The 18,869-nt window shown below is 46.0% G+C and overlaps 1 protein-coding gene across 5 annotated transcripts in view; it reads right to left on the bottom strand.

Moving 5' to 3' along the window:
* Positions 1-16,995, bottom strand: part of LOC119397887 (uncharacterized) — a 148,303-nt gene extending 131,308 nt beyond the window's left edge. For 2 of the 5 annotated variants that reach the window (XM_049416784.1, XM_049416785.1), the window contains exons 1-3: positions 16,796-16,995; positions 2,154-2,305; positions 116-183 (exon numbers count right to left, since the gene is read on the bottom strand). In XM_049416784.1, the coding sequence (XP_049272741.1) occupies positions 116-183; positions 2,154-2,305; positions 16,796-16,924 (349 nt within the window). In that variant the 5' untranslated portion in view covers positions 16,925-16,995. Of the gene's footprint in view, positions 1-115; positions 184-2,153; positions 2,306-2,950; positions 3,087-16,795 lie in introns of those variants that run through there. The other 3 variants (XR_007416523.1, XM_049416786.1, XM_049416783.1) reach the window with 3 other exon arrangements.
* Positions 16,996-18,869: the final 1,874 nt, after the last annotated feature.

Raw genomic sequence — 18,869 nt, 5'->3', positions numbered from 1 at the left:
GTTTCTCACACGATCACACGTATTGCGTGCAATAGGCTGCAGATGCAGGAACTCTTGCACAGTATGTATGTCTGTATTACAATGATTAAGTATACTGCAGTATATATTTTGTTACCGCCTTCCACGGAGAAGAGCAGCGTTCCAGGTTCCTCTCCAGTCTTTACGTAGAAAGGAATATCCTGCCTGTAAGTACGAAAGAAACAGCAGTTTGTGGGAAATTAAGTTGGTGATCTTTAATTCTTATGCAATAGATATGTTAACTTTCAGGGTTTATTGATTACGGGAGCGGGGAGCTCCCGAGATTATTGGCACCGCCCCCTCATGGAATCCGAAACGGCACGGTTTCCTGCGTGAAAAGGGGCTTCTCCGACCGAGGTGCGTAAGGCACGTGGCTAAGGAGACCTGAAATGGCGAAGCCTGCCCCAGGTAACATCTACCTCGTAATGCACGTTCGAAATTAGTTATGCCTTTGCTGGTCGGTCAGGTAAACAGTGCAAGAGGTTTCAGAAACGGCCAGCTTCAGCCCTTGCTCACTTAATAATGCGTATCTCTATATTTTTAACGCCAGATACCCCACTGTGTGAACTGTGTGGGTGCACAGCAACGCAGTTCACGCAATGTGGTATCACGCATCTTCGCTACGGCAGAACTCGTCTTAACTTCCGAGCAGCCCTCACAGCCGCATTAGGCCAGCTGGAGGGCAGCGTTTTCAGGGCACTGACCTAGACATACATCAGCGCGGGTCGTGCTGCTGCGGTTTCTTAGGGAAACTGATTCGAACGACAGATTGTGAGTGCTCACAGACAGTGTGGTTGTCCAGTGCTTGGACACTGCCATAGCTATATTGCCTCTCTATGTCGTCATCGACTTTTCTGTTTCATTTGTACGCACTCCCTTTTCCCTCCCCAAGTAGAGAACAACGGACTTGAGATATCCTCCGGTTAACATCCCTGCCGGACGTTCTCGATGAAGTGATCATTAATAGCATGATGAAGCCAGTGATGAAGTCTTAATCTAGCGGAATTTTGAAGGTGTTGTAAAATCAGTAAAAAGTTAGCTATACTGAAGAAGGTTTGTGTGGATATGCAATAACTCAGGGAGACACGATCTCTCCAATGCTATTCACCGCGTGTTTACAGGAGGTTTTCAGGGCCCTAGATTGGGAAGAGTTAGGGATAAGAGTTAATGGAGAGTATCTGAGTAACCTACGATTCGCTGATGACATTGCATTAATGAGTAACGCGGGAGACGAATTACAGCTCATGATTACTGAACTGGATACGGAAAGTAGAAGAGTAAGTCTGAAAATTATATGCATAAAACTAAAGTAATGTGGACAATCTTGGCAGAGAACAGCGCTTTGCGATAGGTGGCGAGACACTGGAAGTTGTAAAGGAGTACGTCTACTTAGGACAGGTAGTAACCGCGGAGCCGAACCATGAGAGTGAAATAACTAGAAGAATAAGGATGGGATGGGGCTCATTCGGCAAGCCTTATCAAATCATGAATGGTAGTCTACCACTATCTCTCAAGAGGAAGGTATATAACAGCTGCATCTTAACGGTACTTACCTACGGAGCAGAAACCTGGAGACTTACAAAGAGGGTTCAACTTAACTGAGCACGACACAGCGAGCGATGGAAAGGAAAATGATAGGTGTAACCTTAAGAGACAGGAAGAGAGCAGAGTGGGTCAGGGAACAAACGGTGGTTAAGGACATCATAGTTGAAATCAAGAAGAAGAAATAGATATGGGCCGGGTACGTAGCACGTCGGCAGGATAACCGGTGGTCATTAAGGGTAACTTACTGGATTCCAAGAGATGGCAAACGCGTGAGGGGGAGACAGAAATTAGGTGGGTAGATGAGATTGAGTTTGCAGCTATAACGTGGCAGCAGAAAGCGCAGGATCGGGTTGATTGGCGGAACATGGGAGAGGCCTTTGCCCTGCAGTGGGCGTAGACAGGCTGATGATGATGATGATGCAATAACTCTGTAGCGCTTTCTAACCAGCGCATTTACTTTAAGAACGTCATATAGCAGATATTTTACGCAGAAGCAGTCACCACTGCGCTCGTTCTGCAAAATGGCTACGCATGTTTAAAAGTTTGGTAAGGCGCTTCAATTAAAGTTGAAGACACATTCTCCAGCATACTTTGGAGAGTTCTCGTTTCCTTGGAAGAGCCAGACAAATGTAGCTGTTTGAGCCTCCGGGTCAATCTCCGTTCTGTTAGCGGCCACACATTCGAAGACAGTGTCGTTGTCTGAATCGGAAATGGCTACGGTGTACGGAAAGTTCTCGATCACCTGCAAAATGGTAATTCCCAATTACACGCAGTAAGAAGCCAGCACATAAATAATAATTCTTGTTGTACGGAAAAAAATACTTCCGTGACTGAACGCGGTTAAAACAAGTTTGTCGAGCGATAGCTCGGGAGCGTCACATTAAGACAACATTTCTGGAAACGGTGTTTTGTCTTGCATAAGGAAATCCAGCATTGTACGGAGTAAAGGATTTTCTGTTACGTTTCAATCAAGAAATGCTGAGTGGTATTCACAGACTTTAAAAGGAAAAGAATTGTTCAATCGGAACTATATGTATATAGGACTTTCTCCATTATCAAACCCGTCAGTATAATGCAAAATACTAAAAAAATTGCATTTTATGATTGCTATTATAAAACTTATTTACGTTAATTCAGGCGAAAATCCTGTGCTGTAAGGAAGATGTTAGCGCATTTTTTTCTCTTTCCTGAAAGAACAAATATTTTTGAAATGTCCCTTTGCCAAAGTTACAAATTTGTTTAGGTTTTTTTAGAAATCCATGCTAATAAGTTGTTTTACTAGAATTTCCGCGTGGAAGAGATAAATCATAAATATATAGGTAACCAGATGTTCAGCAGCTCGTAGCGAGCGTAAATTTGATACATTCGTCTAAAAAGCTAATGTCACCTGTCCCGGTCTAGTCTCCCTTCAAGCAATCAAAACAAGGCCGTCCTCCGACCGCGCGTACATTGTCCACGCATGAACATATTATGCGGGCGCCACTTGCAGCAGAAGTGCCCACGACATCAGCCTACAAGTTTCTGGCTGGTTGTCTTACACGCGGGCCTTGTACGGTGCGCTCACTAAGCGAGGCACCACTTGTCAGATAGTCGGCGCGTGCTACAAAAAACGTTGCACAGCAGTCTTCAATCTGTAGGCTCAGTGTGCTTGGGCCTTGTACATGTCTGATATCATAAAATTACATACAACAACATGGCGACGCAGTCGCACAAAAACAACACTGAAGAGGTAAGCACAAGTCAGCGATGAAACTGGCCATGTCAAATGCGACTCAATGCAAATAATGGTAAACGGAGGGGACATATGAAGCGGATTCACGCTCCAGCTGTACCGAGCTTAGGTGTTTCGCTGCATAGTTTTCAGTAGGTTTCCAGTATGACATTCCAGTAATTGGAAAATGTATCCGCAGCTGCAAGCGAAAATTGTCGTTCAAGCTTGTCTGTATCTTCGTTTAATTGACCGTAGTGTTTTTTAGAGTACGTATATGACAGCCTAGAATGTACTACAGTTGCCCTTAGTCAAAAGTGAAATGTTTTGAGTGGTGTGTCTGCGAAAAAAATATATAATTTTCGATCGAAGAGACGTCAATGCGAGGAAGGTTCAAGCGTAATTTTGTTACGACCGTGAGGCGCTCATCACTGGGCTGAGCTGGCAGCCGGTCAATGTGCGAGCATTTACGAAAATACAGTTAGTTTGTTTTGTGCTTTCAAAAGTACGTTTGGAATGGTGTTCAATTTCGCGCTATGGAAACTTTTTTGTTAATACTGAAAATCCGCTGTAGTAGACGATACAACATAACATATTGAAAGCTTTAAAGATCCCGCCATTTACGTCATTCCAACGGCATCGCGCTTGGTACCATACTACGCAACTGCGGCGCATCGTCTTCACCTACGTAGCTGGCACACCGCTCCTCCTACCATAGTCAATAAATGGCTCTGACAACGACAATGGTTAAGTCCGATATAGCCATCTATGATAGGCCTCGATAGCTTGAAGGAGACGCATGTCACCTTACGCAGGACGATTCCCATGGCGTGATTTCGAACATCTTAGCATGCATATGCAATGCAACGACAAGCTTGAAACGGTAACTTAATCGGCTCAAAGTCATAACGTTTATTACGAAATACTAATAGAATTTAATTAAATAAATGTGGAACATCATAACCGTTGAGATAAAAAACGCCAGGCCTGCGCTAAAACCGCAGCGCAGTCACAGCGAAAGCTGGAAGAGCGGCGTTTCTAGAGCCCGTTGTAAGCTCTCTTGGGGCTACAATACAAGTACAGTAGAAAGGTACCCACTACGCCATAAATCACGGTTTTTGTGAAGTTGGGAAGCACCTACTAAGCCATTATTTGTCATTCTGCGGAGAAGCGAGGCACCAGCTACGCGTCTGTAAGGCATTATGTGCACTTTTTTGACGCGACGACTGATGACGATGAAGAATTATGGCTCAGCACTTTGTAATGGGTTGGAAGCATTAAACGGCCCACCAGTTATGTAAATTGCATTGCGTGACGCCCGGTCGCTATTTCCCTCTCCCGTCATGCTGTATAACATACGTTGACGTGGGAGAAAGACGGGGGGGGGGGGCGAAGAACTTTACTGAGCGACCGAGGAAATGGATCATGCGCTTATGGGCTTCTTTGGCAACCAATACAAGTGCACTTGCGAGCAACCCACTACGCTCTAAATCATTGTAATTTTACTGAGACCCCGATGAAATGGATCATGCGCTTATGGGCTTCCTTGGCAACCAATACAAGTGCACTTGCGAGGAACCCACTACGCTATAAATCATTGTAATTTTGAGAAGTACGGCAGCAGGCACTGTGCCATTTTTCGTCTTTCTACAGAGAGCCGTGGTACCCGCTAAACGCATGTAAGGCAATATGCGCACTTTGTTGATGATGTGCCTGATGACGATGAAGAATTATGGCAGATCCCTTTGTAATGGGTTGGAAGCATTCAACAACCTACTCGTTGCGCAATTCGCATTGTGTGACGCCTGGTTACATAATTCGCTTTGTGCGACGCTTGGTGCTTATTTTACCCTTGCTACCACGCTATATTGCATTTGTTAACGTGGTTCCTTCCCGACATGAAGCATGTATAGGACCTTTTTGCAAAGTAGTTTCAAGCAACGGCATGGCTCAGAGGTTGAATACTGGGCTCCCGCGCAGAGGGCCTAGGTTCGAACCTCGTTCCATCCTGGAATTTTTTCTTATTTCGTTTTTTTTTTCTTATTTCGAGCGATACTGGTTACGGACACCGGCGGCGGCGGCGGCGGACAACTACGGCGCCAAAAACGGCAGGTGAAATGATCTCATAACAGCTTTCGCTGTAAAACTGCACGTAATTTCAGCCTAGTATGCAATGCATTGTTTCTCTCGATTCAAAACCTGTAAACCTGTGTTTGTGCTGGAAAACATAGTCAGAGTTGATGTTCACTTTGTAGTGGAGCAGATGCACGAACGAGGATGCGCCTGTGAAAGAGGACGAAAAGACGACCCGCGCTCGGATTGCACGAGAGCCTGTACCGCCTCCGTCAGCCTTGCACTGCGTTGCCGTACGGTCCTTTTTCGTTGCGACCTCGTTGCAACTTCATTACTCCAATAAACCTCATCACATTTGGTGGAGGTGCTGGGTAGTGACTGCGTCAGTCATGTTGTCCGGTGGTCTTTCGGCCAACTTGCGAGAGCGGAGCTCCAGGTCTGTTTGGGGATCTCAGCAACCTCCACCAAATGTGATGAGGTTTATTTTCGCCGCTTCGTGCGCAACTTCGCGTCAATCATCGCCCCTTTGACGAGTCTGCTTGCCAACAGCAAAGGTATCTCTGCATGGTCACCTGCATGTGATGACGCATTTCGCCAGTTGCGCCGCCTGTTGACCTCACCACCTATCCTTCGTCACTACGACCCCACTGCTCCCACAGAAATTCACACCGATGCAAGTGGCGTCGGTCTTGGTGCAGTTTTGGCACAACGGAAAGGCACCAAAGGTGCATACGTTGTCGCTTATGCAAGTCGTGCTCTCAAGAAGGCTGAATTGAACTACTCCGTGACAGAGAAGGAGTGCTTGGCGATAATCTGGGCATTGACGAAGTTTCGCCCGTACCTTTACGGCCGTCCTTTCGACGTGGTTACAGACCACCACGCTCTCTGTTGGCTTTCCACCTTGAAAGACCCGTCGGGACGCCTGGGCCGTTGGGCACTTCGATTGCAGGAATACGACATTCGTGTCGTATATCGTTCCGGTCGCAAGCATGCGGATGCTGATGCACTCTCCCGCTCGCCAATAACACCAGATGTGGCTTCTCTGTCACCCCTCTCTAACACCTGGTCACCACTCGACACCACTGACATGCTTTCGGAGCAGCGTAAAGACGCATACCTTGCCTTGTTGCTCGACTACCTTGCCGATCCGTCTGCTGTCCCTTCGACGAGAGCGCTACGCCGTCAAGCAGTCCACTTTTCCGTGCGAGACAACATTCTGTACCGCCGCAACTACATGCCAGGTGGTCGGAAGTGGCTCCTTGCTGTCCCTAGTCATATGCGCTCTGCCATCTGCTCGAATTTCCATGCAGATCCCAAAGTGCTCACGGCGGCGTCTTGAAAACCTACGAAAGGCTGCGTCAGCGATATTACTGGCGAGGAATGTATCGCTTTGTGCAGAAATACGTTCAGTCTTGCCCTACATGCCAACAAAGCAAGACACCTCCGCGACACCTTACTGGCACGTTGCAGCCGCTCCCGTGCCCGGCTCGCCCATTTGACCGCGTGGGTATCGACCTCTACGGCCCCCTCCCGTATAGTGGCTCTGGAAACCGGTGGATTATTGTCGGCGTCGATCATCTCACGCGCTACGCTGAGACTGCAGCTCTCCCGGCAGCGACCGCCCGCGAAGTTGCACTTTTCATTCTCCGCAGCTTCATTCTACGCCATGGTGCTCCGCGGGAACTACTCAGTGACAGGGGTCGCGTGTTCTTGTCAGAGGTCATCCAAGCCCTCCTCGCTGAATGCAACGTCATTCACCGGAAATCCACCGCCTACCATCCACAGACAAATGGTCTCACCGAGCGGTTCAACCGCACACTCGGCGACATGTTGAGGATGTATATCTCCTCCGACCACACCAACTGGGACACTGTACTACCTTTTGTTACGTTCGCTTACAACACCGCGACGCAAGCGACTACCGGCTTTTCCCCGTTCTTTCTCTTGTACGGCCGCGAACCTTCCCACCTACTGGACACCATACTCCCGTACCGCCCTGATGCCTCTGAGTGCACTCCAGTTTCTGAAGTCGCCAGATACGCCGAAGACTGCCGTCAGTTGGCTCGTTTCCCTTACAGCGGAAGCTCAAGGTCGACAAAAGACGCATCATGACGACGTTCGTCACCCAGCTCCTACGTTTCCTGCTGGCTCCCTTGTTTGGCTTTGGGTACCCCCCCACGTCCCTGGCCTTTCCTCTAAACTTCTGGCGCGGTACCATGGTCCGTACCGTGTCATTGATGCCACCTCGCCAGTGAACTACATCGTCGAGCCCCTCACACAGTCGCCAGATTTGCGCTGTCGAGGGCGCGAGACTGTACACATCGACCGTCTCAAGCCCTACTACGACCCCCTCATTCTACGTACTCCATGAGTCGCCAGGATGGCTACGCTTCACCCCGGGGGTATTGTAGTGGAGCAGATGCACGAACGAGGATGCGCCTGTGAAAGAGGACGAAAAGACGACCCGCGCTCGGATTGCACGAGAGCCTGTACCGCCTCCGTCAGCCTTGCACTGCGTTGCCGTACGGTCCTTTTTCGTTGCGACCTCGTTGCAACTTCATTACTCCAATAAACCTCATCACAACTTGTAATTTGGAAAACTGTGCCAAAGGAGCAGAAGTACGCAATAGCGAAGAAACACACAGACAAGCGCTGTCCCGTGTTTTTCTTCGCTCGTGCTTCGTCTGCGTCGGTGCTGTTTTTGCCAATTACAAAGTGTGAATAACTAGCACAACGAATCACACCTCTGACGTTCACTGCTTTTTTAAATATGTACCTATACTTTTATAAAACCATATGTGAAGGCGTACATATATGCAGGCATATACAGGGTGTCCCAAATATCACGCAGCACGATTTAAAAGAAGAAGAATGTCGTTACGCGAAGCAAACCTAGGGCATATTTTTCCCAGTTTACTGTAGTAGTCACTACCAATTTTTTCGTTTATGACGTGTAGTGAATTAGCGCTAATTATGTTTCTAACTCGACAAATACTCACCTAATCATTAAAATGTCAATGAGGCATATGTAGGCATGTTAAAATGACATCTAGGTGCGCTATTTTCAACAACGTATTAATTGCGTGCTAGCTTTTTTTTTGCTAATAAAGAAAGCCCGCGAAATCTGAAAAATTACACCTGACTAGACTGCAGCGCCCTCAAAGCCCCCAATCACTGTGACGTAGCAAGTCAAGAAACACTACGCTCCCACCTTTTGCGGGTGGGAGCGTAGTCACGTGTTATTTTTCATACTTCGCGTGCTTTCTTTATCAGCCGAAAAAAATGAGCACGTAATTAGTACGTTGCTGAAAATAGGGCAGTTAGATGTTATTTGATCATGCCTACATATGCCTCTTTGACAGATTTAATGATTAGGTGAGTGCAAGTCGAGTTATAAACATAATTTTGAGTAAATAACTAAATCTCTTTAACTAAAAAAATTAGTAGTGACTACTACAGTATACTAAGAACAATATGCAGTAGGTGTGCTTCGCGTAAGTTCGTTCATCCTTTTTAAATCGTGCTGCGTAATAGCTGGGACGCCCTGCATATATATATGTTATTTTCTCATTTTTGTCATTCCTGTTGGCTGACCTGTACATACTTTGTCGAATATCGTACTGGACCAGTCACCTGTCCACTCGCTAAAAGATCACGTTCTACGTGACATCAGCTGGCTAAAAAAGAGTGTTCCACACTCGCCGTAATGGACACGAGCCGCATTGAATAACACTCCGAGGTATGCGTGCACAACATACCCAATAAAGTGGACGAGTGGATGACCGCCGCCCTAGCTCAATTGGGAGAGCATCGGGCGCGTTATCCGAAGGTTGCAGGTCCGGCCCCTGTCGGCGGCATGTTGCCTTTTCGTGCACTTGACCTTCTTCGCATCTACATCATAGCTACAATACGCTCAAATCAGTACAATTAACGTCCCCTGTACCATCCTTCGCTTCATTATTTGTTGTTTTTCATTAACGGACCAACCACTAGCCACTTAACCTATATCGGTCCAAATAATCCATGTATATGCCTTTTAAAGCGAACGCTGTTATGAGATCACAACAACGGCCGTTTTTGGCGCCGTAGTTGTCCGCCGCCGCCACCGGTGTCCGTAGCCACTCTGACGTGAAATAAGATAAATGAACGAAATTAAAAAAAATATCAGGAATGGAACGGGGTTCGAACCTGGGTAATCTGCGTGAAAGCCCAGCATTCTACCTCGGAGCAGTGGCAGTTTTTTTTTTTCTGTGTTCAACATGCAGGTGCTTGATATTGCTTCGCAAAAAGACCCTATACATGCTTCATATCGGGAAGGAACCACATGAACATATGTAGTGTAGCGTGTTAGAAGGGTAAAATAACGACCAGGCATCACACAACGCGAATTCTGTAACCAGGCGTCGCACAATACGAATTGTGCAAGGAGTGGGTTATTCATTATGCGCGGATATAGCGAATCTCGAACGTATGCTCTGGCGGGGCACCGCGTTGCGTGGCGGCGCAGTCATCACGCCGTCAAAATGGGAGGCTGCTAATACCAGCTCCAGACTCGAAGAACAGCTATGGGCAGTCTAACGGGCCCGCGATGCAGCAGATAGACTTGGTCTTTCTGTTCCGACGTGGGAGCGGCCGCAACGTGCTACACACTAAACATTTTTACACCCTTAAGGGTGTAAATCGGTTTGTCGCCAGACGGACACCCTTAGGGTGTTATTGACTACACCCTTCAATTAGGGTGTTAATTTAACACCCTAAAGAAAGGGTGTTCAGCAAAATTTTTACGGGGTGTTAGGGTGTTAGCCCGTATTAACACCCTTTTGTATGGGTGTTGGAAGGATGTACACGATTCCTTTCGCGTGATGTGTAATGGCCGAAACAGAAGCTTTAGGTGGTCACAAAGGGCGTCATGCATGTGTTCCTGCGGATGTCATTAATTCGGGGTGTACTACCAAATTTGCACAAACGCGTCTTCATATTTGTTTGGCAAAGGTTGTGTTCACATAAGAAGGGCTTGGTTGGAAAGACACCCCGAATTAGTGAAATCTGCAGTGATCCATGCGTAAGCCTCGTGTGTTCATCTGAAGCTTCAAATTCGGTCATCACCAACTTGTGCTGCATATTAGGGATCATGAAATGAAATCAGAAGTAGTACACACATATAGATATGTATATAAAACATCATGTACGAGCATACGTACAAAGCAATGCTTAATATGGCTTCCACATCCAGTCAAACTGGTCTGCAAAACATAACACTTGATTTTCAAAAAATACAAAATATTTATTGTATGCTGTGATACAGAAAGGTATGAAAAATTGGGAAAAAACAGGCATGGGTAATGATCAAACTTTTTTTACGTACAACAAAATTCGTCTTATGTGCGCTTTGACAACAAACATAAGCTGATCGAACCTGCCAATGAGGGCGCCTGATACTTGAAAATGATTTGTTAAATTAAAAATTCCGTATTAAGATGTCTTGAATAGTCAAAAAATCTAAAACATTCTTACTGTGCTCGAAAACTAACAGACCTTTGCATTATATCAACACTAAAAATATAATTCAAGCAAACAGATGCCGAAAATCGCCCGTTGTACTAAAAATTGCAAAACTGAAACGGGCGCTTTCATACAGCAAGCCGTTTCATTGTCCTTAACAGAAATTATTCATGTTTGAGCTCGAGGTAGGGGAAATATGCAAAACCGCAAGTAGATGCATTTGGACCCACTGGAGCACCACTCTCTAGTTGATGCAACATATGGCACCTCTGAAATACCGCTGTCAGTAGATGGAGCACAAGGGATTGCAAGAATGTCACCCTGCATTGAAAAATAAAATGCATTGTGAGTGTGTACTGCATATGCACCTTGTACTACAGCGCAAACACAATCGTAAACACGTTCCCGCTATTTATTGTGTCCTTGTGTGTTCGAGCACTAATACAACGTGAATACACAGCTACTTCCCCAGACCCGTTCGCTACAGTATATTGATCGCTACAGTATAATGTCCTGTACAGTGCAGAAAATTTAGTGCCAGTGTAATGGCATGCATAATTAGTTGCGCAGGGAACAAACGGCAAAGGGAACAAAGCTGATGCTATTGGCGCTACTGGTCTCCCTGTGCATTAAAAAAAGAAGGCGCACACAGTGGCGAACCTTTTCTACAGCTGCTTCTGTTTTACGAGCTGGAAAAAATTGTTAATATATGGAGCACCTACTAGCTCTGTGATCAACCTAGGCGAAATATTGTGCTGTAATAACTGTCATATACGCAACAAATGAAACCAACAGACAATAATAAGCGCTGTCTAACAAAGAAACTAGCCCTCGAACAACTACTTTCCTTTATTAACAATTATAGTTGTGTCTTGATCGGTAGTACATAGGTGTGTGCATGTATTCAGAATTTCGAATACGAATCGAGTGTTTCGATAATATATTAATTATTAGCATATTGGGCAAAAAATGTGAAATCACGCATTTTGGAATACTCGGACAAATTCGAACAAATGAAGACTTGAGTGCTACGCATTCATGTCTTTCAAGTAAGATATCACTAACACGTAATCGTTCTAAGCCTGCTACGGTTAAAACGTAATTGCGACGAATCGCCCTCTCGTCGTGGCTGGCCATATGCATACCGGTTGACGCATGCCGCGATCACGATTTGTCGCGGAAAGATTAACCGCGTCCCTCAACTCGTGATATGGCCGACGCCACGCAAAAGGTATTTCGTCCATTGGGAAAGCGAAAGGCCTATCAATAAGTCTGACTTCAGCGCGAATGCATGCGGCAACGCCGTTACAGATAAACACCGGAAAGCACGAAAAACGTGGTTACGGCCATCTATGAACTTGCCAGTGCGGCACAGCCCTATAACCATAAGAAAGTGAAGCCATCTGCCTCAGCGCTGTTGTATGCGTGCTGCGCGGGTTAAATAGGTGACGAGCCAAACGCGCCTGGCCGCCATTGGCTGCAACCTTCGTTCCTTGTGATGAACCGCGAAGTACGCGCCCGTCGCGGAAACTAAAACAGCTGGCCCTCGCAAGGCCTTTCGCTTTCCCAAAGGACGAAAACCCTTTTGCGTGGCGTCGGCCATATCAAGAGTTGAGGGACACGGTTAATCTTTCCGCGACAAATCGTGATCGCGGCATGCGCCAACCGGTAGGCATATGGCCAGCCACTACGAGAGGGGCGATTCGTCGCAATTACGTCTTAACCTTAGCAGGTTTGGAACGATTACGTGTTAGTGATATCTTACTTAAACGCGGCACCTGCGCTGTGATAGGAGAGGAGCGGGTGCGAAGGATATTCTACAACAGGGGGTCGGCAACCTGAAGCCCGCGGGGCAGTATTATGTGTCCCCCCTCCTCTTTTCACTACCTATCTGAAGACCGACATGGCAGTTCTGACCTCAAATGGGGTTAGACAAGAACAAAAATTGCTTGCAGTTGGCATTACAACGATTGTTTGTAAATTGCAACCTTAGGAGATGCGTGCTAAACACAAACGTGATTTCCATTCCAGTTTTCTACGTTATTGTTCGTTCCACGAATTCGTTTGCTTTGACTGCAAACCGTCCATAACGCTGAGAACATGGACCGTCAAAATAAGTTGCGCCGCGCGCGATAAAAGCCGAAAGGGGAGGATCAACCGGTTGGAAAACGTGAAACTGCACGTGCCAAAGATCATGATGTGTATGTGTGTGTGTGTGTGGGGGGGGGGGGAGCGACACCCGAAACAGCACAATGCAGAAAAAACACGAACAAGCAGCGTTAGCAAGTGTTTCGTTTACGTAATTTTTTTCATATTTTTCTTGTTTCGTGTGCAGCTTAACACAGGCGTTATGAGTCCCCAAGTAGCCCAACTGTCGACGCTGTTGCATTATATAACCTAGGTAGGTGCCCCGCCGCATTGTACGAGCTCAGGCAGACATTCACTTACATCCGAGTATTACACACGCGCTTTGAGGTATAGTGACAAAATGGCTGTGCGCAGCGGTCCACAGCCAAATGTAACATGAAGCGCGTAACAACCGCTGCCAGACACCGCGGACGGCGCACTTTCGACGCTGAAACGATTCGCTTCACGAAGGCAGAGAACAAGGCGCGGATTCGAAGCGCGGCCGGCGCGACATCAAACAGAGAACGGACTAAAGAGTTCAGAACAGTGCGTGCTGCGCCTGCGATCTGTTCGTCGCAGGCGGCAGCGGCCGCCAAGCTTCCATTTTCCATTTCGCAGTGAACCGCTCAGTACAATGACATCTCACGCAAGACACAAACGCTAACCACAACACAAAAGAGAAAGCAGGTACTCGCCTGGACCATTCGTGAAGATAAGATCCCATACCGCCAACAATGGCGTCACAATGGCATGGCTGAATCTCGACGTATCCATTTTCGACAGCGTACATACAGCCACTTTCGTTGAGAAGACGCATTGCTAACGCACAACGTAGGGGCGACATCTTAGATCACACCACGCGCATATCAATCACAGCTGCACGACATGTAAGTTAACACATCACTGTACGCGAACAAAAACCAAACTATACCGCACGACGACGCACAACCACAGCCAAGCGAGAACGAAGCACAGCGCGGCCGGCGCGGCTTCCCCTGGCTTCCAGGCTAAGAGCACCCCACGTGATTCTACGCGCTATCACGTGACTGCCGACTGTTTTCATCGCCAGGAGCGTTAGGAGCAAAGGAGGGAGCGCACAGCCTTGGCTTCCGAGATGGAAGGTGCGCTATCTCGGAGGCGATGGCATAGTTTGTAAAAATGGCAGACTGGGCGTGTTGGTTTAGCATATTTGAAGTGTAAGGCGCGGTAACGACGACGGACAGTACGCACACGCTTGTGACAGCGCGTGATGGGCATATAAACTGTGCTGTTTTCGAAGTAAACATTGTTCAAAGTGGCGCTCTGTGTGTGTACCTTACACTTCAAATACGATGTCATAGCGTGCGTAGTTCTCGCTCCCTCCCGCAGTTGCCGTAGTCTTCGTCTTTTCTCACCCTTGAGCAGTGGGATGGGAGTTGGCAGTGCGTGCGCCGTGCCGTGCATTCAGCCTTATTGGCTAAGCGAACAATTATAAGTGTTCGTACCGAAACTTGTAAAAAGTGTTCATGCCGGCGGAATGTTTTCTGTCCCACTTACAGCTTTATACCCAGAAAGTTTCTGTAATGAATTCAAGTTTTTGTTCTAAATTGCTTCTACATTTGTATATGTGCCCTCGTATAAATGTTCATGCGGTTGATATGTATAGTGGAAAATATGAAACGGTAGGGCACACCTCGAGCCTGTGCAAAAAAAAAAAATGTGTTTGCTGATTTTCTTGTACATTTTCTCGAGTCTTGTAGTATTTTGTGAAGCAATGATACTTCATTTGTCTATGGTATGGTATGGTATGGTAAATTTTATTGAGGTCCTGCAGGGCGTGTCTCAACACGCAGCGGGCCGCTCCCACGTAGGGACCGTATGTGAAAATAAAATATCACGAGAATTAACATTGTGCCAATGGCTCCACCATTTCCTTGTTTCCGTAATGTCACTGACATCGTAACCTTAGAAAAGGCATTACAACAACAGACGCATTACGCAATGCACGCGATTTTAATATGCATGCATGGATGCAGCTTAGTGCTTCAGTGTGTACCCTTCACTTCTTCCATTAACACCCTTATCAAAGACATTAACACCCTTTTTCCGCGCACACCCTTCTCTTAGGGTGTATATAAAGAAAGAAGGGTGTGGTGCAATGGAAAAAATAGTGTTAATGTCATTAACACCCTTTTTACACCCTTAAGGGTGTAAAAATGTTAAGTGTGTAGGGTGCATTCCGAGAGATCAAAATAAAGTTAATTCATCCATCCATCCATCCAACCTATTTAACAAAGGGCTCTGCTATATTTGCCCATCTTCGTCCGGTACAGCATCAATAAAGTGCACATAATGCCTTACAGGTGTCGAACGGGTACCACGGTTCTCCGCAGAATGACGAAAAATGTCATAACGTCTGCTTCCCTACTTCACAAATGTTATGATGATTTATTGCGTAGTAGGTTCCTCGCAAGTGTACTTCTATTGGTTGCCAAGGAAGCCAAGCGCCGATGATCCATTTCCTCAAGGTCTTAATAACGTTCTTTCCCTCTCTGTCTCTTTCTCACGTTAACGTATGTTTAGTGGGTACGTTGCTAGTGTACTTGTATTAGTAGCCCCAAGAGAGTTTATAATAGGCTCTAGAAATGTCGCTCTTACAACCTTTTCTGTGACTGTGCTGCGCATTCCGCGCAGGCCTGGCGCTTCTTTTCGTTCATGAAAATGATGGTCCATTCATTACTTGATTGATTGAGCGTGCGCGCCTACGCGTATGCACACATGACTGCTCGCACGTAGAAAGTTTTCCTGTATAATGGTGATGGTGATGAAGACGCGATGAGCTATCATGTTTTGCAATTCGCATTAGGTCATAGCTAGCGCTACATTAGACAACTGCAACATAACGTGTACAACAATGTGATGGCACACGACTCCTTGCACGACAGCACACCTCCGAAAGGACGCCTCTGGATGGCCCCGTAGCGCGACTTCGGGTAATGGTGTACTGCCAAACGCTCGATGTTGTCACAGGAAGTGTGTAGCACCATCGAGATTAGAAGGGCAGAAGTAAAGAGAGGTTGTCCTTCTCAAGTGAACATTACGGGGGTCTGGCCTCTGGCACATAAGAGAAGACACAGAAACAATATTTCCATGTACGAGTCGATGGAAACCTTTTCGAATAGGTGAAAAGGGGAAATATAGATTTAAACTTGAAATATATAAGCTTTCTAGATATTTAGCACTGCAAATATGTAAGTAAGTATTCTAGCGGCAGTTGGACATTGTAAGACCTTTTGCGTGACACTGCATTAATGATCGTGCACAGTTACCGTGTTAGAACGTTGCGGTAAGCGGTAACTGCCACCGTGAGGTACTACATATAACTTCTTTTGTTTTTACACTAGCAAAGCCTTGGTTCTTCCCGAAGGAAATTAGCCTTTCGAAGTAGAGATTGTAAATTCAGTGCACAAAAAGAAAGACTCGCGGAATAGGCAAGATGGTAGTTTGCAATGGTAATTATGAGACAGCGCTACTTAGACAGGACAAAATATGTAGAAAGGCCACAAATGGGGCTGATCTCGGTACTAATTTTACTGGCAAAAACGTGCTTCCTCTGCACAAAACTGCCTTACATATTTAACCCCCTTAACTGGCAAAGAAAAAAAAGTGAGAGCTACATTCTCTTCGCAATCGCGGCCTATACAGATGTTGCGTTTCTACGATCTTATTTTGTCGCCAGATCTTTCCTACTGTCCGTAGCCCGCGAAAGCGCAAAGATAAACGAGTTTACAGATACACTGAAAACTCTCAATCGCTATATTAAAAGTTAGGCCTGTACTGTACCTTGAAACTATCTGCAATGTCGTGGTGTAGCTTTCGAGGGCCGCCAGGTGCTCCGAGCTTTCCTAGCACAGACGCCGAACACCACAGGGCAGCGAGAGCCAACAGCGCCACTCGTGTCATTGTAATCATGTTACGAACTTCCACCGCTCGTGTGCGTCTGGCTTTTAAAGCGGTCACGTGCTCTTTAATCCAGATAAGAGCAATGCAGGTGTTACTCTTTTTTTCCTGTCAAAGTAGAGCTATAGCGTATATTTGCCGAAGTCTGATGGACAGACATGATAGCAAGTGTCAAAGAAATGTGTATTTTCTCTTAGTGGTCCCAATGGCCGGGTAGTAAATTGATGTTTCGTGACGTACAGGCAATTATTAGGTCCCACAACATGACGAATAAAATTCACAAAAAAAACGTCGTGTCATATTTACAGCATGCCGTAATAACTTTCAAAACTTTTTGAGTACTTGTCTGCCCGCCTATGTGCTTGCGTGTATCGACACGTCTGCATTAACATTTTCCCCAGTATCTAAGATAATCTGCAAACTTATCAATCAATCCAAAAAATTTTATTAGAATAAAGCCAAGGATGAGGCTGAGAATCTATCTATCTATCTATCTATCTATCTATCTATCTATCTATCTATCTATCTATCTATCTATCTATCTATCTATCTATCTATCTATCTATCTATCTATCTATCTATCTATCTATCTATCTATCTATCTATCTATCTAGCCGCCTACGTCTAGGTGCTCTCGTGATTGACTCTTTAACTTGGTGTAGACCAATATTGTTAAGGGGAGTTAGAGGGTTTGACGAATGCGACTGTCCAGTCGTAACTTGAATAACGTGAAAATCTTGCAGCGTACGTCGTCAAATCATTTCCTCCAGACACGTGTGGCTCATACTCGTATACCACGGTCCGCGGTATGCGGGTATGCGCTACACGTGTTTATATCATAAATGTTTATATGACTGACAGTTTATATCTATCCAGAAAGGGCGAGAATAGACATTAGTAACGTAAATGCGAGAGAATTAAGAAAAACCTACGTCGGCAGCGTTGCCCGACGAATGCAAGCAGGGGCGTGGCCCGAATTCTTTTTCGAGGGGAGCCAAAAAATGCAGCATGGAAAAGTACTCGCCGACTGCTTCGCATGAATCCGGTTCCCAGAAGGAGTTGGATCTGCCGAATTTTAAATGCGAAGCGTTTCTTACCGACCTTTTGGCACTTTGAGCGTTTCTATCTATCTATCTATCTATCTATCTATCTATCTATCTATCTATCTATCTATCTATCTATCTATCTATCTATCTATCTATCTATCTATGTAGCCGCCTACGTCTAGGCGCTCTCGCTATCGCCTACTTAACTTGGTGTAAACCAAAATTGGCACGGGAGGGTAAGAAGATTCGACGAATATGAATGCCGGGTCATTGCATGAAGAACGTGAAATTCTGTCGTCAATCCCTTTCCTCCAGACACGTGTGGTACATACCCCTTTACAACGGGCCGCGGTGTACTGGTATGCGCCATAGGTGATTGGCAGTTTATATCTATCCAGGAACGGCGGGAACAGACACTGGTAATTCAAATGCGAGAGCGTGAAGAAAAACCGACATTGTTAGCGTTGACCCGAGGAATCTAAATAATAAAAATTAGTATCCCAGCAGGAATCGAACCCAAGAATTCTGTGTGGCAATCAGGTATTCTACTACCGAGCCGCGCCAGGTCTATAAACTGGTTTGAAAAAACAGCCTATGCCGGCGTAATGTCGGTGCGGCGTCATTTGTGGTTGTGGTGCTGGCTACCTAATTTTACAAGAAAGCAATAAACACTACATATGTACTCCTCCGATACAGGCGTCATATCAGATTAACGTGTGTGGTTCCAGTGTTGGCTCCGCTTTTATAGCAGTCTAATAAACAACATTCTTATTCCTATGATTCAGCAGATTATATTGAAACATTACTCGACCCCGGAGGAACACATTAACGAAAGTTACGTATGATATTCACTTGATTGCACCATAATGTGCACTTAGTTTCTATAATAACGTATGCCCTTTAATGTCAGG

This window comes from Rhipicephalus sanguineus, chromosome 6 (genome assembly GCF_013339695.2).
Source record: "Rhipicephalus sanguineus isolate Rsan-2018 chromosome 6, BIME_Rsan_1.4, whole genome shotgun sequence".
In the NCBI taxonomy this organism is placed as follows: domain Eukaryota; kingdom Metazoa; phylum Arthropoda; class Arachnida; order Ixodida; family Ixodidae; genus Rhipicephalus; species Rhipicephalus sanguineus.
This window is presented reverse-complemented; position numbering and strand designations above follow the sequence as displayed.